This window comes from Rhinatrema bivittatum, chromosome 10 (assembly GCF_901001135.1).
Source record: "Rhinatrema bivittatum chromosome 10, aRhiBiv1.1, whole genome shotgun sequence".
NCBI lineage: Eukaryota > Metazoa > Chordata > Amphibia > Gymnophiona > Rhinatrematidae > Rhinatrema > Rhinatrema bivittatum.
Genome location: NC_042624.1, coordinates 66,740,596 through 66,753,153, shown reverse-complemented (window position 1 = coordinate 66,753,153; position 12,558 = coordinate 66,740,596). Strand labels below are relative to the sequence as shown.

At 41.6% G+C, this 12,558-nt stretch overlaps 1 protein-coding gene across 3 annotated transcripts in view; it reads left to right on the top strand.

Annotated features, from left to right (window-relative positions):
* Positions 1–12,558, top strand: part of RALGPS2 (Ral GEF with PH domain and SH3 binding motif 2) — a 785,699-nt gene that overhangs the window by 666,896 nt on the left and 106,245 nt on the right. For all 3 annotated transcript variants that reach the window (XM_029618595.1, XM_029618592.1, XM_029618597.1), the window contains one exon: positions 5,545–5,637. In XM_029618595.1, coding sequence (XP_029474455.1) covers positions 5,545–5,637 — 93 coding nt within the window. The remainder of the gene's footprint in view (positions 1–5,544; positions 5,638–12,558) is intronic.

Sequence of the window (12,558 nt, the reverse complement as noted above, 5' to 3'; positions counted from 1 at the left end):
TACATCTAAACATGTTTTACATAATCTCCTCTTGTTTTACTGTATTTGCTGTTTTTCATCTATTTGCTTCTTTGCTTTCCTGACTATTCCCAGCTTTTTACCTTTTCCAGACATTGTTTCCCATCTTCTTCTTTCTGTGATGTCTTGTAGTTTATGAATTCAAAACTTATTTTCCTTATTTTTTGACTACTTTAGAAAACCATTGCAACCTCTTTCCTCTTGCTTTTATTTTATTTTGTAACAAAAAGGTTAGTTGCTTTTACAATATCTGCTTATGGTTTTACCCATAACTCTTCTACTTCCCCTTTATTTTCCTGTCTAGCTAACGACTCCTTGAGGTACTCTCCCCAGTTTAACCAAGTAGTTTTCTTGACCTCTAGGACCCACCCTCACCTTAGAATGAAATCAGTGCCTGAGCTCTAATACTGAACCACACCATCCAGTGGTCATCCAATGTGATATCAGAAACACTAACCCTATTGGTAAGCAGCGGGTTTAGTATTACCCCCTTACCAGTTGACAGAATAGTTCTCCCTGCAGAGAATCCAGGGATGCCTGCTTCTAGATGACACTGCAGCCAGCATGTTCCAATGAATATCCAGCAGATTGAAATCACCTAGAAATAGCATCTCCCCTTTCATAGCAACTTTGAGAATATCCTCCATTAAATTTCTGTTTCTTCAGCCTGTGAAAGAGGTCTGTATATCATACCAGTGTAACCCCTGGGCTGGACGGATCCTTTACTTGGCACACAGGAGCACAGAAAGAAAAAGTAGAGGCAGACCAGACCCTTTCTGCACAACTCCTCTCAGTCTTTATTCAACTGCCTCCCTACTAGATAGCTTTCATCTGAGGTCAAAAGTTCCAATGTTTGGGGACAAACAATAACTGTTATACCCTTCTTTGCAATTTAACCCTGTTTCTGCCCTTATTTCACAGCATCAATATTTATATAGCCTCAGCATCCAATAAACACATAGTAGAGGAATTGTGGTTTCCAACTTCTTTACTGATAGTTTAGTTAGATGATTGATTAATATTTACACTTCTCACATGCAAGTGATTAGCAGCAATAAATAATAAGACAGCAGATAGAATAAACTTGTAACTCTACTTCTAGCAAAGTCTCTACTTCTAGTGGAAGCTGTATACTGTATTTACACCAAATTACTTCTTCCAACCAATTCCTTACTTTGCTCAGATTATGCAGATTAAAGCTAATCATTCTTTTTCTCCACAATTTATTCTCTAATCTCTTCCCACTGGAGGTGGCTAGAATGTACATGCAGTCCAAATATTTAAGTGGAATTTAGTTAAAGATTTAATACTTTTTCAAGAAATCCTCTTTTTTGAATACTTTTACCTCCTTATGTAGCACCTGAAGGGTATTTCAAACTCCCTTGTATTTTTCTGAATTTTTTTTTTTATTTATTATTTTTATATTTCACTTTTCACACTTTTTCAGCACTTCAAAGCGGATTACATTCAGGTACTGTAGGTATTTCCCTGTCCCCTTTTTTTTATTTATTATTTTTATATTTCACTTTTCACACTTTTTCAGCACTTCAAAGCGGATTATATTCAGGTACTGTAGGTATTTCCCTGTCCCCAGACGGCTTACAATCTAACAGGTCAATACAGTAAAGTGCGGCCGCGGTTACCCTGCTTCTAACCCGCTTTCTACTCACTTTTCGGCCGCGTTAGTCCAACCCGCGATACACTATCCCCTTTAACCCATTCTTACCGCCTCTTTAAATCACCGAGTAACCCCTTCCGCCCGCGGCATGTATATTAGATGTAAACGATCAAATTAGCTATTCCCTCTTACCCCTGCATTAGAGGCAGGGGTAAGGGTAGGCGGCAAACTTTCCCCCAGCCCCCGCTCACCTGCCCTTGCCGCGTCCATGGGTGCTGGTCTCCGGGGCAACCCCAGTCCTCTCTCCCCTCCTCCCGAAGCAACGAAAGCGGAAAAAGCGAAAAAAAAAAAAAAGTAGCAACGAAGCAAGGCACAGGGAGATGGGGAGAGAGGACTGGTGAAACGACATGTAAAGTGTAAAGCAACGAAGCGACTTACTTTTCTTGCAGCCCTCCTCCGGAGACGGACCGCAGCTCCCCTGCCTCCTGGAAGGGAAGCATTTGTGGTTTTTGGAAACCACAGCGATCTCCAGCGATCACGGATCCTCCGGAGACGGACCGCGGCTCCCCTGCCTCCCGGAGGGAGCTGCCGGCGAAGATGGATGCCTGCACGGGCGAAAGCGGCCCCTGTGCGTGCAATTTGGCCACTCAAGGCGTGACGTCACGATGTTTGGCCTCACGGCATGTGACGTCACGTCTTGAGCGGCCAAATTGCACGCACAGGGGCCGCTTTCACCCGTGCAGGCATCCATCTTCACCGCCAGGGCCGCTTTCGCCGCTGGCTGCCCCCTGGGAGGCAGGGGAGCCGCGGTCCGTCTCCGGAGGATGGTCTCATTTACAAGGTGCAACCAGGTTCCATCCTGTTGGAATAGGCTGCCCCAAAATGTTCCATATTTCTTAACAGATCTAAATACCATTGTTTCATCCAGACTCTGGAGCTGAGTCTGCTTATGGGTTCCTATGCATGGAATGGGGAGCATTTCTAAGAATCCTGGAGCTTCTGGATTTCATTTTCCTACCTAAATTTAGCCTCCACAACCACTCTTATACCTTCCTATGTCATTGTTACCCACATATACCATGACAGACTTCTCCTCCCTAGCACTTTCTAAAATCTTATGTACATGACGCATGAGGTTTGCTGCCTTTGCATCAGGCAGGCAAGTTACCAAGCAATTCTCACATTCATCAGATACCTTGCTATCTATATTCCTAATGATTGAATTGCCAACTATAATGGCAGTTCTGATCCATCCCTCCTGATCATACCTGGAAACATCCTCATGAACAGGATAAGGCATCACGTGGAGGGCAGGTCCTAGCTACAAGATCATTTCATGCCATACCAAGGTAATGGTCTCCATCCAGGTGACCTTGCTGCTCCAAAGCAGCACAAGAACTGCTAGACTGACCACTCTACTTGTCCCTGAGGGTCTCATCTATATACCTTACTGTCTGCCTCAGCAATGCTAGGCCTGACACTCTGGTCTCCAGATAGGACTCATTCTCTGAGGGCCAGGAATCCATTGCATCTGATGCACACATACAACCTTTCATCAACAGGTAGGTAATCATGCATGTGGTACTCTGTGCAAAAGATGGGATAGCCTTCATCTGGCTGCTGGACTTCTGTCTGCATCTTAATTTTTGTTGAGTTGTTATTTTTTAAAACTGTTTAAAGCGTGGGTATGTTTAATTCTAAGGATTTTTATATTTGATTGTGTCTTATGTTTTTGAATGACCAACAATAGGACTAAAATTAGTCAAGCACTAAAATCAGGGTTAATTGCACATTATTCTAAATTACTAATTGACTCTTATTTTGAAGATTTTGCTTCTAATAGGAGTGGTAATCTATATATCAAAAAATATGACAAGGATGAGTGGGAAATGGGGAGGGAATCACACTCATGTCTACTTGCCCAGGAACTAGTTCTCTCATCTTCTCCGATCAAGTAAATGACATTTGCAAATTTTCAATTATAAACTTAGCATTAAATGTTAACCTTAAACTATGAATAGAAGTAATTCAGCTCTATTTTCCCAACAAACATACCAATTCTAAACTTAGAATTAAATGCTAACCTTAACCTAGCACAAAGAATTCCGGCTTTGTCTGTTGTTCCCCCCCCCCCCCCCCCCCCCCCAAAAAAAAAAAAAAAAAACCACACACACACTTATAGAATTATAAACTTTGAACTAAATGATAACCTTAAACTGGCACACAATATTCAAACTAATAGGTTAAGCCTCCAGAAATTTTTTTTTCCAAGATTTAGGCACTCTTTCCCAACAAGCCTAACTTACAATCAGCAGATGCAGCTCTTACTGACAGCTCTCTTTCAAGAATGGCTCTCTTTTTGTAGTTCTGGCAGAGAAAGTTATCTGCCACCTTTGGCCCTCTTCCTCCTGTCTCCAGGGAAGAAGGTGGTCTCTGCCAGCATATGCCATGCTTCCTTCAGCCTCCAAAGGTGAGGTGGACTTTGTACTCAACTGTGATCTGCCCTCTTTCTTCTGTCTTTGAAGGCTGTCTTTACCACCATTAGCTGCCCTTCCTCCTGCCTTAGGGGAGGGGGGAGTCTTTGCGTTCAGCCCTCTTCTGTTTTTTTTTGTTTTGTTTTGGTTTTTTTAAGGAAGGGGGCAGCCTTGCCATGATCAGCTGATTTTCTCTTAATGTAGAAACTCGCTGGTTGACTGTACTAATCTCGTACATCTCAAGATCAAAAGAGCCAACCTAAGAGTTTTTAAAATGTTTGTGCGTAGTGACAACAGAGCAAGACATTCATCTTCGGTTGCCAGTGGGCCACATAGAATCATTTGGCTGGCCACATTCTCGCCCACAGGCCATAGTTTGCACAAACCTAGGTTAAAGCTTATGGCATGAAATTAGGGGGCAGCCCTACTTGTACTTATTTCACATGTGCTCAGCAATGTACCTGGCACTGTTAGTGCCCACAGAAATGGGCAGCTGTCAGAAGGTCAAATGAGTCTGAACAATCTAAATGTATGTCTTTCTATTTGGCTAGCAGCACATTTTCCAAAGTGTCATGTCAAATTGGCAGATGTCTCTGTCCTCTTTAGAAGGGAATCTGTTATCATGCTTCATTTTCTTTGGGAAACAGAATCAGCCTCCCTGCTGTGGGTAATTCAGTTCCTCTTTCCTACCCTAGAGGTTGCTTCTTCCTCAAGGTATCTCAGGAGAACACTGAGTTAGGTTTTTCATCTCTATTTCAGGTATAAAGCAGATGTAAAGTAATACCTACTGCTTTAATCCAACTTTCTTCCAAAGATCAGAGCATTTTTTTCTTGTTTTATAGTTGATTTATACTCTCAACCTTAGGTTTATCATAATAATTGTCATTTTTTTTTTTCTCCTGGATTCCTCTCAATATCATAGCCTTTTGAAGCCCTGCTTCTAGAAAGAATCAACTATTAGACAGCTTATACACAGGATGAGCTGTTCCTCCTGGCATTCCTTGGCAAGGATCTGTATCCCATATTTGAGACCAGGACCTTGATGACCATATCCATGATCTGGAGAGCTATGTGGGTAAAAGAGAGAAAGCTAGCAAGTTTGATAGTTTAGGCATCAAAACATTTTTCATTCATTTTGCTGCTGTTTATAGTACTTGTTGAAAATAAAAACCTAGAATTTTATTTCCTATTCTTCACTGTAGGAAATTCAGCCAGCTTATGCTCTGCATCCTTCAAACTCCCACTGAAATCTCCCTGTTTGGCATTCTCTCTCTCTTCTGCCATCAGAAGTTGTTGCAAGTGTTTTGATTTTAAAATTTGTTAGGATCCAATTGAAATGAAGGGCAATGTATAAAACAAAGATTTCTATGTAGATATTATTTTTAAGCTTCCTAATACAATAGTTCATTTTTTTCCCATTTTTGCTATGTACAGGTAGCTTCGTGGACAAAATATTGGGCAGCATTATGTGGGACCCAGCTATTTTACTATGCTGCAAAATCACTGAAAGCTACAGAAAGGAAACATGTAAGTACAGTAGTTTACCCATCTCACTTATTTCTTTAAAGCATTTCCTTAATGCACTTTCTTATTTCCTTAGGGGCCGATGCAATAATTATGCGCAGAAAGCGTTCGCTGAACAGTCAGCACCTGCTTTCTTAATGCACCCCCCTGGGGGCGCCATGCAATATTTAAATTAGGGGGTTGCATAAGCAAGGAGGAGCTAGGGTTGCTTGCGTGTCCCTAACATCTCCTTGCTAACGAGAACCCGATTGGCGTCGACCATCCGCCGGTTAGGAAAACCGATGCAGAGTTTATCGGCGTTGGTTTTCCTAAACGCCATACAGCCACACAGCCAGGAGGTTCAGGACACAGATGCTTGTCAGTTGAGCGTCCGTTTCCTGCACCCGACTGCCGGCGTCTTTTTTTTTTTAAGTTTATTTAGTTTTGTTTTTCTCCTACTTAATATCGCAAAGATATTAAGTAGGAGGCAGTACAGAAAAGCATTTTTTCTGCTTTTCTGTACTAATTTTCAGTGCTCAGCTATTAATGCCTGCTCCAGGCAGGCGTTAATTTCTGATCGCTAAATGTGCGTCCTAGACCACCATTTTTTTTTTATTTTTTTTTTTTTGCATCGGGAGTGAATACCTAATAACTTCATTCATGTGCATTTGCATGTGCTGAGCACTATTAGATTCACTCCGCTTTGGACGTGGGTTGTAGAGGTGCTAATCCCCTTTATTGCATAAGGGGATTAGTTAGCGCCTATACAACCCGCGTCCAACTGCCGGTTATACAGTGCTCTCGACTGAGTACACTGTATTGTATCGGCCCCTTAGTACAGTGCTCTCCTTCCTATATTCATTTCTGTCATGTCTTTTGGATTCAGGTTAATGTCATGTCACTGCCTTAGCACAAGTGCCCTCTAGAAGTCATTTAGAAAAACTTGGAACCATATTGTTGGTAACCATTACCACCTCGTACCTTTTCACTAATTAAGCATTTCAACATATGGTAGAAACTACCATAAAGAACAAAATTACTAAATATATAGATAGTCATAATTTAATGAGACAAAGCCAAGATGGATTTAACCAAGGTAAGTCTTGCTTCACCAATCTGCTACATTTTTTTTAAGGTGTAAATAAACATGTGGATGAAGCTGAGCCAGTTGATATAGTGTATCTGGATTTCCAGAAAGCATTTGACAAAGTCCCTCATGAGAGATTTCTGAGGAAATTAAAAAGTCATGGGATAGGGGGACAATGTCTTATTGGGCTAAATGGTCAATTTTCTCAATGGAGAAAGGTGAATGGTAGAGTACCCCAGGGATCTGCTCTGGGACTACTTCTTTTTAACACATTTATAAAAGACCTGGAAATGGAAATGGGAACGAGTGAAGTGATTACATTTACAGATGACACAAAATTATTCAAAGTTGTAAAATCATAAGAGAAGACTGGGCATGCAAATGGCAGATGACATTTAATGTGAATAAGTGCAAAGTGATGCCCTTAAGGGTCGATTTGAAAATGTCTTTGCACGTGTCCATGTGCGCAGTTCCCGGCACGTGCACATGGATGCGCCAATTTTATAACATGCACACATAGCGCATGCACATTATAAAATACGGTTCCCACGTGCACATGCGCACCAGATTTTAACGTCCACGCATGTGTAGGCAGGTGGCCTCCTCTGCACGCAGGAGAGGAGGGGAGAATTTTAGAAAAATATGTGCGGCGACGCAATCGGCTGATTCACAGTTTCCTATACCTCTTCCTACTCTGCCTCCCTTTTCCCTTTCCTCCCCAACCCCTAAAATCCCTTTCAATATCTTTTTTTCCTTTATTTCATAACTTACTTCATCTAAATAGATGAAGTAAGTTCCTTATGCCGGCCAGCTTCCGGCATGTGCTTCCCTGGCACAGTGTCTAATGGCGCTGTCCCAGCCCACTCCCAGCCCATCTGTTTTAGTTGGCCCAGCACTTCTGCGCATATCAGGAGTTACGCGCATGACCAAGCCATTTCGAAAAATGCAAGCAGCATGTGCAGGGCCTGGCCACACGCATAATCCACGAATTTTACGCACACAGGGCTTTTAAAATTCAGGCGTTAGGGAAGAGCATTCTAAATTATAGCTGCACAATTCAAGATTCTCCATTAGGAGTTGCCACTCAGGATTAGGATCTAGGTATCTTTGTGAGTAATATGTTAAAATCCTCTGCTCAGTGTGTGATGGCAGCCAAGAAAGCAAATAAATGCTAGGAATTATTAGGAAAAGAATGGAGAATAAAACAGAGAATATCATAATGCCTCTATCACTGTATGGTGCACCACATCTTGAGTATTGTGTGCAGTTCTGGTCACTGTATCTCAAAAAAGATATAGCAGAATTAATAATGATCAGAATGGAATCTAAATGCAAATCAGTTGTTTACTCTTTCAAAAAGAACAAAGACCTAGGGAACATGCAATGAAGTTAAGAAGTAGTTCATTTAAAACAAATAGGAGAAAATATTTTTTCACTCAACATAGAATTAAACTCTGGAATTCTTTGCCAGAGGATCTAGTGAAAGCTGTTAGTGTAGCTGGATTTATAAAAGATTTGGACAAATTCCTGGAGGAAAAATCCATAAACCATTATTAACGTAGAGTTAGGGAAATCAAGTGCATATTCCTGGGATAAGCAGCATGAAATCTATTTACCTTTTGGGATCCTGTCAGGTACTTGTGGCCTGGATTGACCACTGTTGGAAACAAGATACTGAGCTTGATAGATCTTTGGTCTGACCCAGTTTGGCAAATCTTATGTTCTTATGTTCTAATTCTTGGACCATCCACTGAGAGCATGAGAAGACACTGCTGTCTTTGTTTTTCTAAATTGATTTGGAAGTGTTAAAAAAAAAAATGTGCATGGATTCCAATGCTAACTCATTTTTCATCATAAGATGTAATACCTAGGTGTTCTACCATATTGTAAGTATACCACTGATGAGTTCATGTATGTAATCAGAAATGTTTTGAGAGCACTAGTGCCAAAAAGTAATAAAACATTTGATTCAGATGCCAGCATTTGAGAATGCATAGCTTTTCATTTGAATGTTTTGACTCAAGTACTAGGAAGATTTGCTTTTATTGACACTGTACACTCCTACCAGACCAACAGGTTCATTATTAACTGGCTCATGTTCAAACCATTTACCTGATGTAAGTTTAGAGTAGAAGATTCATGGTACTGAAAGATATATCTTATATAATGCTTCATATAAAAAGAATTTTGTAGCAAAATATTGCTGCCCCAAGGGAAAGAAAATTGCCTATAGTTGAGTCTGAGCAAGAAACATGGAAGTTCATATTTTGATTAATGTATGATAATACTGTTTTAATTAGAAGACCAAGATTCTTGGTTTCTCATATAGTCCAATAAGAGACAGCATGTATGACTTCATAGATTTTTTTCCTCTGCATTTCTATCAAAGTTCTGTTTATATAGCTGTGAGGAATGGGCTCACATAATCAAGCCTGTCAGTTATTACTGCTGTGTCTGCAACCAGTGGAGCAAATTTTTGGACTGACTTATCCCTGGTATTAATGAAAGACTTATGGTGGAATTTGCAGCTCAGAGAGCAAAGGTGATCAAAAAGACCAGCAAAAATATAGTATATGAAAAAATGATGATTAAAGCAAATTAAGAGCCATCTGCAATCAAGGATATAATGTTATGCCAGGGAAAGCTACACAAATATTTTCTTTTCCAGCAATTGAGGATTGAAAAAGCCTACTCTGTCATGCTCTAGGTTCCTATTTCTTGCTTGATGGCGCATGTCCACTTTAGTCTAAAAACTACATTTTTCCACAAGCATCATATAAAATCTATTTTCCAAATGTATTTCTATACCTCAGAGTGCTGAGTGTTAAAACTTAAGATATGAAGGCGGGAAACATTAATTCCAAAAGCCCACATTCAAACATGGGAGTTATCCAACAGAACCTACCAAGTTACAACCAACAACGACCTCTCTGAAAAAATACAACTAAACACAGGAGTCCCCCCAAGGCTCTGCCCTTTCCGCAACCCTCTTCAACATCTACCTACTCCCAATCTGCCAGCTCCTAGCCAGCCTTAACGTAACACACTTTCTGTATGCAGATGACTTCCAAATACTCATCCCGATTCAAAACTCCCTGGACGAAACATGAAGAAAACAGCGACCTATCTCACGACAATCAAACAATTGTTAACCAAATTGAAACTCATAATAAACATCGAAAAAACAGATGATAATTCTTGACAGAAAAACCAAACCAACACCCCCACCACCCCTAATTATAGAGAATCAAATAACTGCAATCTCCCCGATCTCACATGCACGCAATCTTGGAGTCGTCATAGACAGCGAACTCTCATTCAAAAATCACATCACAACAAAAATAAAAGGAGGATACCTAAAACTACTTAACCCTGAGACGCATAAAACCCTTCCTGACCCAAGAGGACTTCAGAACAATATTACAACTTCTCATTCTCTACATACACGACTACTGCAACTCTCTACTACTTGGACTACCTCTACTTTCAGAGTATTTGGTTCCATTTTCTTTTATTTCCCAACATTGATTCTGTTGCGTTCAGCAGTCTGCAGGCTAACCCTGTGAATCATCACCCTCACCTCTCTGGCTGGGCCTCAGACACGGTGACACATCACCAGCACTCTTTACAGCAAGGCACCATTCCTCTTCACAGTGATATGCTACTGGCTTACTTTGCAGCCGGACGCCACCAACTACCTACCACCACGCTCCTCCTTAGGCACGCGCTCCCGACACTGCAGAATTTAAAGGGCCCGCAGCAGGAAATACCCCGTGGCACGTCCTGCTGATCTTACACAGGTCTATAAAAGGTCCTCTTGACCTTTCACTTCTTTTCCTCAGCAACAGGTCCACCTACTCCTGAAGTAGTACGTGTTGCTCCAGCGTTTTGTCTTCGTTCCAGCATCCTTGTCTTCAATTCTTCAGTTCCAGTGTCCTTGTCTTCAGTTTTTCTGCTTCCTCCTCATTGCCTGCCTGTTCTTCTCCTCGCCTTCCTGCCCTGCCTATCCGCCCCTTCTTTCCATTCGGATAAATACCTGACTTGACCTCAGCCTGATCTCTACACTTGACCGCTACCTGCCTCTGACCAATGCCTGCTATCAGATATGCTTGACCACTGACTGCTTCTGACCACTGCCTGCATCCAGATACATCTGACCTCCATTTGCCTTGACCCAGCTACCCTACGACGACCTTGACCCAGCTGCCCACCTCCCCCTCCTCAAGAATTTGCACTGGCTTCCAATCCCCTCTCGCATCGTATACAAAACCCTAGCACTGATCCACAAAGCTATACTCACACACAATTCAAATTGGCTCATTGAGCCATTCTGCCCCATACGAACTAATAAATCCACCAGAGTCTCCAACAATGGTACCCTCCATGTCCCCTCTCTAAAAAAAAAAAAAAAAAAAAAAAAAAAAAAGCACACCTTTCTTCCACAAGGGAACGAGACCTATCTATTGCCGGACCCACGCTCTGAAATTCCTTACCCCCTTATCTAAGGCTTGAAACTTGTACCGCTAAATTCAGAGCCAACTTAAAAACCTGGCTTTTCAAACAAGCCTATCATCAGTAATACCCTTCTCTCCCCATGCAAGCACCTGAACCAAGCAAACACACCCTATGCAAACACCTGAACCAAGCAAGCACACCCGAATCCTCCATGCAAACCCGCCCTAAACCCAAACCCTTGTACATAATTCTTTTGTTTTACAAATATCATGCTCAACGTTAACTTTTGGCTACCTCATGTTTCTGAGTAGCCTGATTCCTATGTATTTCATTCTACGCTCTCATAGTTCCTTTCTCTCCCTCCCCGCCTCCCTGTTTTATGTAATTTCCATACTATATGTTCTGTTTGTAAACCGATATGATGTCCCCACTAATATTGGTATATACATTTAATAAATAAATAAATAGAGGGGGCCCCCGCACCCAAAGGCTCAACCCATGGGGAATGAGGACTGGTATAGCCGAAGCTCCAACTGCTTTACCCGGGTCTGCCTGCCAATGGTGGGAACATGCAGGGCTCCTCCCTGCAGGTTGCACCAATCCTGCCTCAGCCCAAGGGTCCAAGAATGCAATAGATTCTCATTTCATTTTAATGATTTCATGTGAATCCAGGCAATCCACTATTCTGCGAATGCATGAAGAAGGAAATAGGAAATTGTATGAATGCAGCAAAGCAAACATTGATACAAATAATTAAATACCTTTCTTTAAAAGCTTGCAATTTTTAAATCTGTAGTACCTTTCCTGATGCTTGTGGTTTTACTTCAGCCCTTGATCTGCACACCGGAATACCATAAAATAATGCAGGACTGCGAGCACACAGGGTGGGAGAAAATTCCCAGCATCATTTCTAACTCAAAGATTTATAAATTAAACAACAAAAGAAAAGGAGCATCCAACAATTTAACAGCTGTAGGTTGACCCATTTTATTCTAGTACAGAATCTTCTTTATCGGTCTTTTAGACTATCTGTGGCATGATTTGGACTCTCTAGTTTTCTTCTTTCTTAGCATACAGTCAGATGAATCCAGAACAAGTGGGTTATGCACCTCTATTGGCAGATGGAGATGGAGCAGGGGTGTATATATTAGGGGTGTGAATCGTGTGATCGATCATCTTAACAATCGATTTTGGCTGGGGGGGGGGAGGGAAATCTGATCGTCGTGTTTTGTTTTGTTTTTTTAAATCGTTAAAAATCGTAAATCGGGGGAGGGTGGGAAAACCGGCACACCAAAACAACCCTAAAACCCACCCCGACCCTTTAAAACAAATCCTCCACCCTCCCGAACCCCCCCCCCAAAATGTTTTAAATTACCTGGGGTCCAGTGGGGGTGTCCCGGCGC